Below are 19,079 nucleotides of genomic sequence, written 5' to 3' on the forward strand. Positions count from 1 at the left end.
AAATTTATGTAGAAGTACAAAGGTTCTAAAAAGCCAAACTATCTTAAAAATGAAGAACAAAGTTCAAGGACTTACACTATCTGATTTCAAGATAACAGATAGTCTGACACTTATAAGTTAACTTCCTTTTCAGCCAAGACATCAAAGCAATTCAACGGGGAAAGGAAAGACTTTTGAAAAAATGGTGTTGGAAAAAATCCTTTCTAAATGCAAAACCAAAAACAAAACAAAACAAAACACAAAACAACAGCAAAAAACTTTGAACTATGCCTCACACCATTACAAAAATTAATTCTCAAGATCACAGAACTAAATCTAAGGAACTAAAAACTATAAATCTTCTGAAAGAAAATATAGGAAAATATTTTGGTAAACTTGTAGTAGCAAAGATTTCTTAGACAGTACCCAGAAAACACTAACCATAAATAAAGAACTGGTAAAAAAATAGACTTCATTAAATTTAAAAATTTCTGTCCATCATAAGACCCATTAGGAAAATGAGTAAGCAAGCCACAGACTGAGAATAAACATTTGCAATACATAGATGACAAAGGACTTGTGTCCAGAATATATAAGCAATCCCTATAAATCTATAATAAAAATACAACCAACACAATAAAAAATAGGAAAAGACTTAAACGGGTACTTCACAAAGAAAGATGTGTAAGTGGCCAATAAACACATAAAAAAAAGAGCCCCTAATTATTAGCCATGGGAAGTATAAAGAAAAACCATAATGAAATATCCCTACACACTTACCAGAATGGCTAAAATTAAAAAGACTGATAACACCTAATGTTGGTGAAGATGTGGGGAAATGGGAACTCTGATAGCTGATAGGCGGGAGTATACAATGTACAACCACTTTGTAAATCAGTCTGGCAGTTTCTCATTAAATGTACATCTATCCTATGAGAAGTGGCAGTTATTCCACTTCTAGGTTTTACTGAAGAGAAATAAAAACATATATACACCAAAATACTTGTACAGAAATGTTCACAGCAGCTTTATTCATAATACACTAAAACTGGAAACAACCCATATGCCTATCAACAGGAGAATGGATAAACAAGTCATGGTATAGCCATAAACAAATACTACTTATCAATAAAAAAGAAAAACTACTGATATGCACAACAACATGAATGGAGCCCAAAAGCATTATGCTGAGTGAAAAATCCAGGCACAGTAGGGTACATACAGTAAAAGTTCATTCTTATGAAGTTCTAGAACTGGCAAAAATAATCTATGATGAAAGAAATCAGAACAGTGGTTGTCCTTGTGGATGGAGGGGATGATGATTGACTGGGAAGGAAATGGGGGATCTTTCTGGGGTGATGGAAATGTTTGACGTATTGATAGGGATATGGATTATGTGGGTGCATGCAATTATCAAAACTCATACTGTGCATTTCAATATCTGTATATTATACCTCAATTGGAAAAAAAGTTTTGAGAAGTAAATTGAAAAACAATTATTAAACTACTTTAACAAACAAGCTCAGTAAAGTCTGCTTTTAAAAGAAATCAAAAGAAATTTGGGATCTATTGATATGGAAGACTTTGTAATTAAGAAAAAGGAGAAAGAAGAAGCAGAGATAATTATACGGGCCATCACTGAGGGTTTCCTAAGACCTCTGCTAACTGCTTTACATGCACTTTCTCATTTAATACCCACAACAACCCATTTTTCAGACATAGTAGGAAAGATGCGCTTTAATAAACAAATCTTCCCACTACCCTTAGCAAATATCTTAGGCATAAATTCCTGTAAAAACTCAGGATAGCAAGGCACTTTTTTCCCTCTTTTAAAATTTCAGGCAGTAAGTTGTAGAAGTTGTTTCATAAACCTACTACTATCACTAAGAAATGTGAACCATAGAAAATAATACCTATTGCCATTTTTGGTTTCAGCAATGCTCATAAAATATGTTCTGTGACCTATGACCACAATTCTTAAAACATCTTATTTCTGTGAAATTCCTATTTCTAGACTATCTGCCCTTACAATGTAAGTTGGGGGCTAGAAAGCATGATTTGCCTAATAAATATCTACCCCAGGCTCACTGCTGAGTCTAGCACAACTTCTCTATCAGCTCAACGAGAGTTTCAAGAATAAAACTTCTCCTAGACCCCTGCATAAACAGCAGGTAGTTTTACAAAAGAATGATGGGACTAGGAGATGGTAAGATGGTCCTTACCACATCCAACACGGCGTGGACAAACACATCCAGGTATACTGTGGTGGCCTGGGTCCAGTTGTGAACTGGCCTCACTTCCTTGCGATATTTCTGTAATAGCTGCTTGGTGAGATGATGCAGAGCAGAACTCCTGGGATGAGGGGTATCTATGGCCAGGATTCCTGAAAAAGAAAACTATCATCGTTTTCATCATTTATGAAAATAAAAGGAACTTAGCATCTTTAGGACACTTCAGACTGCTCAGGACTCAGTGGCTCCTAGCAGGATATGGTGTTCAGCTCATCCAAACTGCTTAAGTTCACAGCCAACTAGCAGGCTTATTGGCAGACACTTATTTAAAGTAAGCTGATGACATAGAAAATAAACTTATGGTTACCAAACTGGAAAGAGGGGGAAGGGATAAATTAGAAATTTGGGATTAACAGATACACACTACTGTATATAAAATAAACAACAAGGACCTACGGCATAGCACAGGGAACTATATTCAATATCTTATAATAACCTACAATGAAAAAGAATCTGAAAAAGAATACATGTGTGTGTGTGTGTTTGTGTCTATAACTGAATCACTTTGCTGTACACCTGAAACACTGTAAATGAACTATACTTCAATTAAAAAGCAAAAAAAAAGAAAAAAGCAAAAAAGCAAAGTAAGCTGATGGTCTAAGTGCCCAATGGAGAAATCTCATTGTAAAGATAAATAAATCAACCCCATCTCTGAGGATGCAAACTTTCACCTACAGTTCCATTTTTACAACAATCTTGCATATTGGAGACAACATCCTTTCTTTTTTCCTGTATCACCCCCTCCTGGTACATAGGAGAAAGCTTCCTATGCACTTAGCCAACATTTAACTTCCTCTTTGGATTTTTCTTTTGATTTTCCACTCGTAATTCAAAATCACATAGAAAGCCCAAGCAGAAACATGGACAAAACAGTTGAACACAAAGATTTGTGTGGATTTCTGAATAATGGGATTAGTGAGATTCCAATTCATATTTTTCTCCTCAAAAATATATCTGTTCTCTCACTCTGCCTTAAAATGCACTTGTCAGAAAATGAGATCTTCATTTTGGGAAAATTCTCTGTGGTTCCAGGGAACAACCATTTCCTACGACCCAGGAATCTTGATTTGTAGGGGAGCCGTGATTGGTGTTGAGGCCAGGAAGGCCAGGGGAAAGCAAGCAAGAGAAATGAGCACCAGCAATTGGAAGTGACGAATCTGTGAGGGCTTTCTCAGAATTGCAAAGATATTTTGTTCACCAGCTTTGCCGGCCCCTGGGGGATTCAAAGCTTCGCTAAGTCATTGGACTGAAGCAAATTGCACACCTCCCGCCAACAGCACCTGAGTGAAATCTATCTGTAGTGTCCTGCACGTGAATTCACCTCGGCTCTCAGCGGTTTTGATGGTTATTTTGATGAGCTGCTGAAGGTACGCGGGATCCAGCAGGAAACTGTAAATGAGATATCCTCTCCCCATGCGACAATCCTGTTTATACCCATCTCTTTATGAATGATGCTGTGTCACTTGCTGCCGCAGGCAGCAATTTCTATATTTATCAATGTCAGTGTGACCAAAATGCTAACAACGGTGCTGGAGGTGCAATTCTAGACTCATTGTGGGCAGTGGAATATTCACTTTCATTACCATCTGAACTGGGAATCTAATTAGCATTTTAACTCCCTAACTATTCACCCGACAAGACGCCAGAAGTGGCAACAGCTATTCTGGCGTGCGGGACTAAGGTGGGTGGCTCGCATCAGGCATCATCTTTAGTTTTTGTGAACTGAGGGCCTCAAAAAATGTGCTGTGAATCTCTCTACCTGAGACTGTTTCTTGCTGGCGGACGCTGTGGGGAGAGATTTCTGGAGCCCAAAGCAAAGCTGGTCTGGTGCTTTTCCTGAGAACTTCGCTTCGGACAAGTTCACTCTTACCTCCCTTGGAAGCTCCCAATTCAAGCCCCAGTCGCGGAACCATTGAAATGTGCCTGTTTGAATACAGGAAACCACTTGAGACAGAGTTAAGACATAATTCTGAGAAGTGAATATGTGTTCCCTATACCCTCTGTTCATGGAGATTCAAATTCCCCTCTGATACCTTTTCTAGGAAACAATCCATAGGTCCCCTATGGATAAACACATACTTTCTAGAACGTGTCAAAGTCTTTGGGTAAAAAGAGAATGTTCTGGAAGCTGGAAATAGGAACAAAAGCGAAGCAGGCAATGATTGGAGAAAAATCAGAAGCGAATGGAAGTATGCTTAAATAAACTACAGAGGGAAAGAGTTCTTTGTTTAAAATGGGAAGAAATAATAAATTACATTTCTACTATGAGTGCAAATTTGCCTGAGGAGAAAGATCAATTAGAGGAGAGAGATTAAGGATTTAAGTGACCATTAATTAACAGTAAATTATGCCCCTTGAAAGCTAATGTGACATTCACACAAGCACTAAATGACTCACAGTTCAGTGATGTTTCAACAGACACTGATGGAAACTATCAACAGACCCAGGAAAGATTCCTCACTAGCTCTGCCTCCTTGAATGCTAATAATCAGCTTCAAATAATTCACCTATGAAACTTCTGGAAAGTAGAATGTGTTAGGAACTGAGCTGTGAAGCACTTTTGGTGAAGAGAGATTTAGAAAAGATAAGAATACAATAGAATTATTCCATTGTTTTCCTTATTTCAACGAGTTACACACACGCCTATCTTAGAATGTTCTGGGCACTTTGATGAAAAGAGCTCTTTTTGCTTTAGTAAGTATACCACCTTTAGGATTATAAGAGAATGATACTGAGACAGGCTGGGACCTGGGACCTAGGACCCTTTGTTGCAATGCTTACACCTGGACAAACGTCTCTTTAAGAAGCAAAATACAAAGAAATTAAAGGGACTAAAAATAACTGCGTGCATGTGCAGTTAGGGCAAATTATGGACAACAAGATACAAAAAGACCAAAAAAACCCAACTGCCACTTCTGAAGAGCAGGGAGCAAAAGCAGGGTACTGCACATGCCCCTGCACACAGCACCACCAAGGGGGTGGGCAGACCACCTAAGCCTCCCCTCTGGCTGGACCCCTGGACACACCCCTACCCTCACCCCATGTAAGGAACCAGCTCGTCCCACCTCAAGGAGCAAGCAAGGGAACCTGTTACTTGTTTTTGCCCCTCCCTGCTATAGTAGGGGTCCCAATAGAGCCTTGCCTGAACTTCTTGTCTGGCCTCTTATCAATTTCTATTGATTAAGGAAGGCCAAGAAACCTGGTTGGTAGCAATACATATATCTGAGATGTTACAAGGAAACAGAGGTTTGGGGGCATGGTACTACTGAATACCTAATACTGATTAAATAATTTGCTGTGTGCCAGGCACTGGGCTAAGAGCCCTTTACATGAATTATCTCATTTAACTTCTACAAGAATAGGTACTCTACAGCCCCGTGAAGGGTCACTTACAGGTGAGGGACTCTAGGCCTAGTGAGGTTAGGACCACTGAAGATCACACAGCTTGTAAGTGAGGAGGCCGGAATTTAAACAAGACTGATCTGGATGCAAAGGTCAAGCTCTTACTCTGGCACTACCCTGAACTGGTTCCCTGAGAATACTAGGAACAGCCGTGAGTAACCCTTCAAAAGGAAGAGTTGTGGGCTTCCCTGGTGGTGCAGTGGTTGAGAGTCCGCCTGCCGATGCAGGGGATACGGGTTCATGCCCCGGTCCGGGAAGATCCCACATGCTGCAGAGCGGCTGGGCCCGTGAGCCATGGCCACTGAGCCTGCACGTCCAGAGCCTGTGTTCCACAACGGGAGAGGCCACAACAGTGAGAGACCTGGGTACCGAAAAAAAAAGGAAGAGTTGCATGTTGTACATTTTTGGACAGAAACAGCTCATTGTTATTTTCTGTGTTTGTGGGTTTTTAAAAAATATTTATTTATTTGGCCGTGCCGGGGCTTAGTTGCGGCACTCGGGACCTTTTAGTTGCATCACGTGAACCCTTAGTTGCTGCCTGTGGGATTTGTTCCCTGACCAGGGACCGAACCTGGGTCCCCTGCATTGGGAGCACGGAGTCTTAGCCACTGGACCGCCATTTGTGTGTTTTCAGGTCAGTGATATCTTATATTTGCATTGCACCTTACAATTTCATAATGCTATCTTATTCGGTCTTCATGAATACACAAAATAAACAGTTAACTTACAGGGAAACAGAGTCTCTAAGAGGTTAATTGACCTGCCCGGGGTCACATGGCTGGTGAGTAGAGTGGCAGGAACTAGATGCTTCTAATCCAGGCCTCCTACCTTACAACACTGTCTCCTGGGTGCAGCGGTGAATTGGTGGTTGGTTCAGGGCTTTAATGTTTACAAATCATCTTGATATTAAACCAGTAAAAATTCCAAAGCATGAATTTTTCTGCAACAAATGTTCTCAGTATGATTTATGGTCAAGCACTGATTACGAGACACTATTAAAACACTTTCTCTGCCACAGTTAGAGCAAAAATCAAGCATAATGCAAAACATTAGAAAGAGAAATCATTAAGAAGAATTTCTTCTGTTTTCAAACCTTCATTTTTCTATTTTATCTTACTTAGTTTAATGTTCACAATTATTTTCTGCTAAGAAACCCATTTGACATGTAATGAAATTCCCTCTGTTTTCATTTTTATAATTAAGATATGCTTTTATCCTTTAAGTTCAACACCCAGCATTTTTATACTTTAATGATAAGTGGCTATTTTTCTTCTCTACCCAATAAAAAAATCATTGCCAGCTGCTTGGCTACCAAATTCCTTCCTCGTCTCCATAATTGACTCATTCCACTTTCAGTTATATTTTAAGACATGGAAATTCAGATAGGAACTCTAGAAGAACCCTCAAGAAAATGGGGTGTTGGGAAACACCAGCATAAACATAAATTTTTGATTTGTGTATACTTTCTAAGAACCAATTGTATCCTATTCAAATGGCTCAATTCAGTAGAGTTAATACTGGCACTATGGAATTTTAGTTTCAGAAATTTAGGGAAAGAAAACATATATATATATATATATATATATATATATATATATATATATATATACACATATTAGTTTCTAAAGTATTTTTAAGGGGAATTGTAGACTCAAAACATGCAAGTTTATAGAGCTCGTCTTTAGAGAAACACTCATCACCTACACAGACTTTGTACAGCTGGATGTAAAGCCCCTAATACCAAAATGACATCTGTAGCTATGATGGATCCAAGGGACTCTCTCCCTGGGCTACTAAAAGCCAAGACTACTTTGGATAATAAAAATATACTATTCAGACATAAAAGTAAATCTGAAAGAGAATACCCCAAACTCTTAATGTCAATTGTTGTAAAGAAAGCTTGATTTCTAAGGAAGCAGAAATTTATCAGACAATTATAACATTTCAGAGCATATTTTCAGCCATGTGTAAAGCCCCACTGTGTGATCCTATGTGTATATACATCTATAACTGTAGGAGCAAAGTTGTAACAAATTGTTGGTCTCCACGTAGCTTCACAGGACTGACATTTTACAGATGGTAAATAAAAACAAACACTTGTGATGAGTTATACAGCACAACGTAGAAAACCATGTCTCTAGCTTCTAGGCGTTAATATTCAAAGCCTAGTAATATCATTAAAGGATTCACCTGAGGCGGCCACCAGGACCAAGGGCCACAGAGGGGCCATTGAACTTGCCAGTGTTCCCCAGGCACTTCCAGAAGATGAGAAACACAAACTTGCCTATTGGATGGAATGCCACTCAATCTTTCCTAAAAGACCTCCTTTCCATTCCGTTCTTCTCTGTTTGCCAGTTTATGCTGTCCTTGCTGGTGCTATTTTGTAAACACTAAATGGGACCAAAGGCAGTACCAGCACCACACAAATGTTTTGGAATTGATGCCATTGCAATACCTCTTAACTTCTCCATTTGGTTCTGCCCCAGGATCAGATCTTGGCCAACATTTCAATTTCCCTGACAGGAGATAGCTAAGTGAATAATGTAATCTAAGAGGAGCCCCTAAGGAGGGGAAATTCCACACTAATGTGATTTCCTTTACAGCCTTTACCTAAGGCAGTGGTCTTGCTGACATTTAGGACACTAATTTCATTAATAACTGAGATCCAAATAGCTGATCTAAATCAGACTTATGCAGTAACATCTTCAGCATTTGACTATGATCATTGGACTCTTGAATTACACTAAGCTAATGGAAACCTGGTATTGTCAAATGAAGAGCAACTGCTAACAGTACAGTGGGAAGAGTGCCTTTTGTTTCTCCTAAGCCCCTTTCATTAAAAGAAACATTGATTTTTGATAAATAGAAATGCTTCTTAAATTCTCACTGCCCACAATTCAGAAAGTAACTACATAAGAGAGAATGCGTCTAGGCTTACTGAAGATGAAAACTACTAAAGTTTAACATCGCTCAATAAAAACTGTTTTTTTTTTCACTTTTTGATTGAGCCCCATTCACTTTTCATTATTAAGGAAAAAGATGCATCATTCCACATAACTCTATCTTGCATTGGTAGACCCCTAGATGCTCTAGAAACAAAAATTAAATTTCATACCATTTCCGACATCTGCCCGCTTTTTACTATAGATGGAATGTAGAGGTACAGGTTTGAGATAAGTTTTCACAGAACAAACTGAGGGGGAGGAAGTATACACCTGATACCTGTTCTCCTAATCATTTGGTCCCTTTGTTTAGAATCCATGAAGCTCTCTTTTTAATTTTCATCTACCAGTAAAATATAGATGTTAGTGAAAGCAGTTACAAATATGGAAAGGGAGAAAACTAGGATGAACCCTGTAGTGTTGAGTTGGTTTTGGAAGTATCAGGGTGAACTCTTGGTTTTCGATACATGTAGCTAAATATAGAAATACATACAAATGTAAGTGTGTGAGTACATGTGTTCATACATGCATATGTTCCTAGCTCTATCCACTAGAGCGCCTGAGAGCAGGAACAGCCCAACAAAAATGAGTACACCTAACACCCAGATCTTGGTCTCTAAATAGCATACATACCTACAAGGAAGAAATGGAGAAATGCGTGATGCCAGGGCCAGGGCAGGAAAGTAGAAAAAGAGCCTAGAATGCCTCCTTGTATCACAAAGTAAAGAAGTGCTAAAAGAATCATGGGGACAGGATAAAAGGACAGAGTCAGCTTGAAGGGGCTCCCACTGGCCAAATCTGTGATGATTCAAGCATCAAAATCAATAATGATGGCAAAGAATTATAACTCATGAAGTAGAATAACAATCCATGAGTCCATCCTGATTTAAATAAAGAGATGAATGGGAAGAAGAGGAAACTTTTCCCTTAAATTAGAATTGCCAACTAATAAATGTAGAAGAAATAATGGAATCTTTATAGTGATAATTAGTTCACAAAAGAAACATCAATGGGTGATAAAAACTAGTTGGCAAAAGTTTGATGAGGAACAGGACATTAACACAAAATACTTATTAAATACAAAGATTTTAAAAAATCTTTCAGGACTTCCCTGGTGGTGCAGTGGTTAAGAATCCACCTGCCAATGTAGAGGACACAGGTTCAAACCTTGGTCCAGGAAGATCCCACATGCCACGGAGCAACTAAGCTCGTGTGCCACAACTACTGAGCCCGCATGCCACAATTACTAAAGCCCGCACACCTAGAGCCCATGCTTTGCAACAAGAGAAGCCACCGCAATGAGAAGCCCGCGCACCGCAACAAAGAGTAGCCCCCGCTCGCTGCAACTGAGAAGACCCAACGCAGCCAAAAATTAATTAATTAATTAATTTAAAAAAATCTTTCAGTGGAGAAGTCTGGCAGACAACACCTTAATCAAATGATGAAAATTAGCATCACCAGTTATGGGAGTTGTGCACCATGAGATTTGAGAAGACGCAGCAGCCCTTCTGTTATCATCCTGCCAAAAATTCATAACTTGAATCTATCCAGTAGGAAACCCCATATTGTGGGACATTCTACAAAACAGCAGGCGTGTAATCTTCAGAAGTGTCAAGGATATGAAAGTTAAAGAAACTGTATCAAACAAAAGGAGATTAAAGAGGCATGACAACTCAGTGCAATGTGTGATTCTGCAGTGGATCCTTTTGTCATAAGAATATTTTGGAGAGAACTGGTGAAACTCAAATGGGGTCTGTGGATTAGATGGTGGTAATATAGCAATGTTGAATTCCTAATTTTGATTGTATTGAGATTATGTAAAATAATGTCCTTGTTTGTAAGAATAATGCTCTAAGTAATCACAGGTGAAGGGTCATCATGTTGGCAACAAACTCTCACATGGCTGGTGGGGGTGGACAGTTCTTTCTACTTCCTGTGCTTCCAGTTTTGCTGGGCATTTGAAAATACTTTTACTTTTTCAGAAGAAAAAGTAAAAAAAGAAATATAACCTGGTAGAGGAAATTGGATACAGAGTTATGGAAAGTTTGAGAAATACCATTGAGATAGGGTAGAAAAATAAATAGGGCTTCATCAAGAGGTAAGATCATGAAGGACTGACTCCGCCATCAAAATCCCATCAATGCTTTGAATTGTTGGCTTCTACCTATGAGATGAATTAGGACAGGAGAAAGGCAAGCTGCAGGCAGCAGACCATTTTTCTTTGTGGGCAGGTAACACAGAAGCTTGCCTTTATGCAAAGGTTTAATTGAGATGGTAATCAACATTATCTTCTTGCCACACATTTTAGTAAGCCATGACTCTAAGTCAAACCTCCTGGGACACGCTTGCCCTCCCTTCCGGCTCACTTTCTCATATACCCATCTGTAACTGGAAGGCCACTGCTAATGACGTGTAATACAGGTACGTTACGACCTTCATTAGCTAATTTAACAATAGTCTGGTGATCCTGCCCATTACAGCTCTTTATTGGCTGATGAATTTTGCAAAGACAAGAAAGGTTTGTGTGAGTGACTTGTCTTCAAAGTAGTTTATATACAGATCTTGATCGCCCTGCTCTGCACAACCAGATGACTCAGAGCTTTCTTTTCCCAACCTTACTGTCCTGTCTAGGTTTAGTTTATATACTCAGTGCCTTTACATTTGGTGTCTGTCCCTTGCTCAACCTTTAATTTTCCATGAAAACCATCTCTTCACAACTCCTTAAATTCAATACTGTTTACTCACATTATTTCTTGCAATCTATTAGTCAAAGATTTCATCCCCCTTAGACATCTCTTTAGGAAGGATGAATGCAGGGTGGACCCTGTTCAGACCCTTCAAACAGATCAGGGTATTAAAGTAAGGAAAATGGAGTTGTCAGGGGATAAGCATTCAGGCTTCTTAAATATCACCTGGGAAAAAAAAGACTTATTAATCTGAAGTTTGAATCTGCCGTTCTCTGAGAGCAGTTCAGGCCAGGCCTAACATTAAGAGAGTACCTAGAAATATATTTATTTCAGAAGTCCACTCTCTACATTCCCATGAGCCCTTGCACTTTGTTTTTCCATTATTTCCAAGTAAGATATGACACCTCTTGGACCAGTTTTTTGGAAGAAGCATGGGGAGAGTGTTTATTATGCAAACATAATAAGGAAGTGTTTATTATGCAAACAGCAACTGAGTTATGTGTCCTTTAAGACTACTAAATAGTTTTTAATTACCGCTATATCAGTAAATCCCATAAATATGCAAATGCAATTAGTTGACAAAATAGGCCTTAAATATCTTTTTTCCTCTCCAACAAAGTTCTTTGAAGTTAATCGCTAACTCTCTTTGTTCACTCCCTTGGCAGTAGTGCTAAAATTGACAGGAATTTTGACAGATGTACATATTCAGGGAGAACCAAATTTTCTGAGCACATCTGGTCAGGCTGGAGGAGAAAAGCAGAAATGGACACTCTAGCCAAACTCAAATATTTAATGAGTAGAGTCCCATATGAAATTTCTTTTATTTAATGAGTAGAGTCCCATATGAAATATCTTTTATTCCATAGCATTGTCTTCTGAAATAAATATCAAGGTAACCACTTGGGTACCACTTCAAGTTCAAAGCTACATTGAACATTTGCTTTTTTTTCTGGCACAGGATTTCATTTTTTAGTAATAATGCATATTTTCTGGTCCCTAAAAATAAACAAAGAAATATGGTCCGCCATGACCCTGGCCTTTCGTGGTTATGTGACATTGTTTTCCATGAGAATATAGGAGCTAAGGTTCCAGGCTTTGGAGTCAGACAAACCTCATTTTGCCTCCCAGCTCCATCACTTGCTAGATGCTCATGGCCTTGGTCAAATTGCTTACTGTTTCTAAGCCTCAGTTTTCACAACTGTAAAAAGGGTATAATAGGCTCTGTTTAGTTTTCTATGGTTGCATAACAAATTGTCACACACTTAGCAGCTTAAAACAAAGCTCATTTGTGAGCTCAAAGTTCTGTAGGTCAGAAGCCCAGGCACAGCAGGGATAAATTCTCTGCTCAGGATCTCACAAGGCAGAAATCATGGTGGTATGCTGGAGCTGGCTCTTACTGCATCAAAAAAGGCCAACTGTGGGGACTTCCCTGGTGGTACAGTGGTTAGGACTCTGCGCTTCCACTGCAGGGGGCACAGGTTCAGGGAACTAAGATCCAAAAGGCAGCCCTGCACAGCCAAAAAAAAAAAAAAAGGGTGGGGGTGGGGGTGGGGGTGGGGGTGGGGGGCGCAACTGTGTACATCCCTTCCCAACTCTGTGTTCAGGTTAGTAGCTTGAAATCAGCCATGACGGAAGTATCTGCCACACGGGAACCAGCAAATACTAAAAATCAGGTCTCCTCTGACCAGCTGGTTACTAAACACCCACTAGCACCCCAGGGCCCACTCCCTTGAACTTACAGGGCTTCATAGACACCTCCATTATGGCACTTAATTCAAGTGTATTATGACTACTTGTTTACTTTCCTATCTCTTCCAGAATTCTGTGGATTCCTTGAAGGCAGAGCACTGTATCCTATTCATCCTTCTATCTCCAGCACAGAGCCTGGTACCTAGTGAGTGTTCATTAAATGTCTGAGAAGGATGGAAAGAGGAGAGGAAGGAAGGAATTAACAAACAGGCAGAAAAGAATTTTGGTTTATGCAGGAAAGATGGCACCAAGGGCCTAGCTTTTTCACAACCACATATAATATGCTATCCTTTCACTACCCATCTCAAAAGGATGGTGAGAACAATGACTTGGGTTCAGATCAAGATTGCTTTTATTTAGTTTGCTCCAGAACTGGTCAGCAAGCCGTGAGAAGGATAAACATGGGACACAAATGCAGGAAGTTCATGCCTCTCTTTGAGTCTCTCAGAGGGTACCTAAAATTCGGGGGTCTTGTGATCACCAGGAGTGAGATGTCCCCCCAGAAGCCAGAGGAATGTAGACCTGGGGGCTTGTTGCTTCTGTGTATTCCTCCAACGACAGCAGTTCCAGGAAGCTGCTTAGACTGCTGTGTAAAGCAAATAGTCTGACTCACGATGCCATGCTGGTCAGGCCTTCTGTACAGATCATGAGCCTTCAAGTCTTGCTGTGCCAGCACTAGGGAATCTCTTGTGACCAGTGGCTCACCGCAGAGCCCAGGACTTTTCCATTTAGGTTCATTTAGGAGTCTTCTGTGGAGAGGCCTGGATACGGTCAATCACAGAAACCAGTAAGATATTCTGGTTTGGTCTAAATTTCTGGATATTTCTTTTTTCTTTTTTGCATTACGCGGGCCTCTCACTGTTGTGGCATCTCCCGTTGCGGAGCACAGGCTCCGGATGCGCAGGCCCAGTGGCCATGGCTCACGGGCCCAGCCGCTCCGCGGCATGTGGGATCTTCCCGGACCGGGGCACAAACCCGTGTCCCCCGCATCGGCAGGCGGACTCGCAACCACTGCGCCACCAGGGAAGCCCTGGATATTTCTGTCTCTGCTGTGGACTCAAGATGGCAAGGGCTTTGATCTTTTAGAGCTTGCTTTATTCATTCATTCATTCACTCTGTGGAGAATTGTGGTAGACACTGGGGATATAAAGATAAGGGAGTTCAAGGAAATTGGGGTGGAGGTAATAGGTAAGAAACACCTAGAATACAATGAGATAAATGCCAGCAGATGAGTGAAGTGGGGGAAAATAGAAGTAAAAAAAAAAAATGGAGCCCAGATTTGGGGTGAGGTGAGGAGAGGCTTTTCACAAGTGACATTTGTGCTGGGTAAAGATAGGTAGGTGAGGAGAGAACTAGGAGAGCAGAAGGAATAGCATATGAAAAGGCTGGATGGTGAGATGAAAGAGCATGATAGAATGAAATAATGCAATTTCAGCAACATGGATGGACCTAGAGATGATCATACTAAGTGAAGTAAGTCAGACAGAGAAAGACAAATATCATATGATATCACTTATATGTGGAATCTAAAAAAGTGATACAAATGAACTTATTTACAAAACAGAAATAGAGTCACAGACATAGAAATCAAACTTATGGTTAACCAAAGGGGAAAGGTCAGGGGGGAGGGATAAACTGGGAGTTTGGGATTGACATGTACACACTACTATATATAAAATAGATAACTAATAAGGACCTACTGTATAGCACAGGGAACTCAATACACTGTAATGACCTATATGGGAAAAGAATCTAAAAAAAGAGTAGGTATATGTATATGTATAACTGATTCACTTTGCTGTAACTAACACAACATTGTAAATCAATTATACTCCAATAAAAACTAAAAGAAAAGAAAGAGCATGGTACTTTCCAGGGAGCTGCAAGCCTCACTGTAAAATTGGGAGGCAGATAATTCCAGATTCACGTGAGTTGAGTGGATTAATAAGTTCGTGTTAAAAAGCGTTGAGGAGAGAATAAAACGGAAAAGTGAAATACTGTATAAGTCTGTATAAGGGCTGTTGTTATAAAGCTGTCTCCAAATGGCCTGTACCAATTATTCTAAAATGCACAACAGTTGTATTTGTCCCCTTTCTGCCATTGCTGAAATTTACACTGTCATTGCGGCAGGAGGAAGGCTTGGCACTAATTATAGGCTGGCTGACTATGGCTGGAGTGTGACAGACCTCTAGTCAGAGCCCTTAAAGACTGCAGAGTGGGAAAAGGGAAAGCTACTTGGAAGTCAAAGTGAATGTAATCAGAGCGCTGCCTTGTGGCAGCTGTCATACCTGCAGCCCCAGAAAATGCCAAGCTGTTTTCTATTTTATTACACAGTGCACTTTTACGTGACTTGAAAGTCACGTCCCGCCTCTATTCGTGTCACCACTCTTTTTTCTTTGTTCTGACCATCCCTCTTTAGATTCCCCAATATCAACTCACAGCAACCTGTCTAATCTATTTCCACTCTGCTTACAAATGTCAACCAATTCCTCCCTGCTCACTTACTTTTGTTCCTCCAAACTCTTTGCTTCTGGGAGTTTCCCAGTGACTCAGTGGCTTCCCTACTCTGTTCCTAAGAGCAGGAATAAATAAAGCCTTGATGCCCCTTATCTGAAAAGTTATAAACATTATTATTAAAAGTCATATAGAATTTTAATATTAGACAGAAAGTGTAAAATTCCATAAAGCTGAATGTCTTAGATTGGGTTTTCCTGAAACATACCTGAGATAAGGATTTGTGGACACGTGTTTATTGTAGAAGTACTCACAACAGAAATAGCTAAGGAAAAACAGTCGTTATAGCCTCACACTGCAGGGAAACTGATAGAAAGCTACACTAAGAAGTTGTTCATTAGTAAGGGAGCCTGGTGGCATACTCCCACCTGTCTGTCATTGGCTTTGGGCCTGGGGGCAGGGGTGACAGGGAGTGAACTCCCAGGCATTTTCTGCTCTTTTCTTGGGCAGACAAAACTTCAGTAGCTCAAGGAAAGTTCAATGAAAGTTCTAGGTATTGGCATTTGGAAGAAATAGCACATAGAAGTTGAGATAAGGGAGCACAGAAACAGTAAAAAGGGATCTGAGAAGAGCTGGGAAGATCACTGAAGGTTTCCACTGAAGAGTCAGCAAAGATTTGTGGGAGATACTAAGTTTCTTATTTTTCCAGAAGACTATTACATTCTAAGGAACCTGATGATCAACTTTGTTTCAGAGCCTAATCATACAGAAATATAAAAAGCTACCTTTCACACCTGAAAGTAACACAACATTGTAAATCAACTACACTCCAATAAAATTAAAAAAAAAAAAAAGGTACCTTCAAATCAATACTACCCCACCCTGAAGGAAGCTCTTCTCTCCCCAAAATACTCAATGATGATTTTGCCATAAATTTTAGCAGAGGCACACGATTCGTAACTTGATCACATCCTTTAAGAATAATACATGAAGGGACTTCCCTGGTGGTCCAGCGGTTAAGACTCTGTGCTCCTAATGCAGGGGGCCCAGGTTGGATCCCTGGTCAGGGAACTAGATCCTGCATGCTGCAACTAAGAGCCTGCATGCAGCAACAACAACAAAAAAGAAAGATCCTGCAGGCTGCAACGAAGATCTTGTGTCCTGCAACTAAGACCTGGCGCAAACAAATAAATAAATATTTTTAAGTATTAAAGAATAAGATATGAAACCATAAAATCGTAAGTCTAAACTATAATGGCATGAAATCTAAACAAGAAGTTTGCAACCCTGGCAGCACACTGGGATCACTGGAGTGCTTAAAAACTTTAAAAAAATTATGTGGGGGTCTTCCCTGGTGGCGCAGTGGTTGAGAGTCTGCCTGCCGATGCAGGGGACACGGGTTTGTGCCCCGGTCTGGGAAGATCCCACACGCTGCAGAGTGGCTGGGCCAGTGAGCCATGGCCGCTGAGCCTGCGCGTCCGGAGCCTGTGCTCCGCAACGGGAGAGGCCACAACAGTGATTACATGGGCCCCAACTTCACAGATTCTGATGTTAATGTAAAAGGTGGGAACAAGGCACTGGCATGTTTTTGAAACTCCACAGGTGACTCTGATGTGCAGCCAGGTCTGAAAATCACAAGTTTAAATCAGTGCAAATAGATGCACTTGTAGACGGATGGAATGAATTTCCCTTCATTCAATTATTATTGAATTCTACTTTGATGCTTGTAAAAAGAAACTGTCAGGATATTTGCCCTGTGTACACTTCCCTTCTTTGATAATTGCCTCCTTCTCCAGTTCCCATGGCCATGTGTGTATTGTTTTCCCAACCACTCTGACCAAAGCCAATAGGACAAGGGGTGGACATCTGGTCCAAGTGCACCACTAGACTCTCTCCCAGAACTTGGGGCATGAAGTTCACCAGCAATGAAGGAGAACTCCTGTTGCTCCACATCCTCACCAGCATTTGGTGCTGTAGTATTCTGGATATTTTTTTATCGTGGATTTACAATATTAGTTTCAGGTGAAATACAAAGTGATTCAATATTTTATAGATTATACTCCATTTAATGTTATTATAAGATATTGGCTATATTCCCTGTGCTGTGCAACGTATCTTTGTATCTTATTTGTCTTATACATAACAGTTTCTACCTCTTAATCCCTCACCCCTATCTTGCCCCTCCCCTCCTTTCCACACTGGTCACCACTAGTTTGTTCTGTGAGTCTGTTTCTGTTTTGTTGTATTTATTTGTTTGTTCTATGTCTTAGATTTCACATATAAGTGATAACATAGAGTACTTGTCTTTCTCTGTCTGACTTATTTCGCTAAGCATAATACCCTACAGGCCCATCCATGTTGTTGCAAATGGCAAATTTTCATTCTTTTTTATGGCTGAGAAGTATTCTGTTGTACATATACACCATGTCTTCTTTATCCAGTCATATGTTGATGGACACTTAAATTGCTTCCACATCTCAGCTACTGTAAATAATGCTGCTATGAACATAGGGAAGCATATATCTTTTGAATTAGTATTTTCTTTCCTTTTTTTTCTTTTTTCCGATATATACCCAGGAGTAGAATTGCTGTATCATATAGTATTTCTATTTTTAGTTTTTTGAGGAAGCACCATACTGTTTTCCATAGTGGTTGTACCAATTTATATTCCCACCAACAGTCTGAGGGTTCTCTTTTCTCCACATCCTCACCAACATTTGTTATTTGTGGTCTTCTTGATAATAGCCATTCTGACAGGTGTGAGGTGATATCTCATTGTGATTTTGATTTGCACTTCCCTGGTAACTGGTGACACTGAGCATTTTTTCTTGTGCTCATTGGCCATCTGTATGACTTCTTTGGAAAAATATCTGTTCAGGTCTTCTGCCTATTTTCTGATCAGGTTCTTTGTTTTCTGATATTGAGTTGTATGAGCTGTTTATATATTTTGGATATTAACCCCTTATCAGACATATCATGTGAAAATATTTTCTCCCATTCAGTAGGTTGTCTTTTCATTTTGTTGATGGTATTTTTTGCTGTGCAAAAGCTTTAAGTTTAATTAAGTCCCATTTGCTTATTTATTTTTTTATTTTTTATTTTTTTTTGCGGTACGCGGGCCCCTCACCGCTGTGGCCTCTCCCGCTGTGGAGCACAGGCTCTGGATGCGCAGGCCCAGCAGTCATGGCTCAGGGGCCCAGCTGCTCCGCGGCATGTGGGATCTTCCCGGACTGGGGCACGAACCCGTGTCCCCTGCATCGGCAGGCGGACTCTCAACCACTGCACCACCAGGGAAGCCCCCATTTGCTTATTTTTACTTTTGTTTCCTTTGCCTGGGGAGTGAGGTTCCCCAAAATATTAAATATTGCTACGACTTATATAAAAAGTGTTCTGCCTATGTTTTCTTCTAGGAGTTTTATGGTTTCTAGCCTTACATTTAGGTCTTTAATCCATTTTGAGTTTATTTTTGTATATGGTGTGAGAAAGTGTTCTAATTGCATTATTTTACATGTAGCTCTCCAATTTTCCCAACACCACTTGTTGAAGAGACTGTCTTTTCCCCATTGTATATTTTA

General features: G+C 40.1%; 1 protein-coding gene across 1 annotated transcript in view; it reads right to left on the reverse strand.

The window, feature by feature from the left end:
- The window catches only part of HTR3B (5-hydroxytryptamine receptor 3B), a gene marked incomplete at both ends in the record, with an annotated part of 34,277 nt that extends 26,375 nt beyond the window's left edge, over positions 1-7,902 (reverse strand). Inside the window, 2 exons of the mRNA XM_079708251.1 lie at positions 2,202-2,362; positions 7,863-7,902. Of these exons, the coding sequence (XP_079564377.1) occupies positions 2,202-2,362; positions 7,863-7,902 (201 nt within the window). The remainder of the gene's footprint in view (positions 1-2,201; positions 2,363-7,862) is intronic.
- Between the last annotated feature and the right edge of the window lie 11,177 nt (positions 7,903-19,079).

The sequence above is a fragment of the Hyperoodon ampullatus genome, assembly GCF_949752795.1.
Source record: "Hyperoodon ampullatus genome assembly, chromosome: 7".
NCBI lineage: Eukaryota > Metazoa > Chordata > Mammalia > Artiodactyla > Ziphiidae > Hyperoodon > Hyperoodon ampullatus.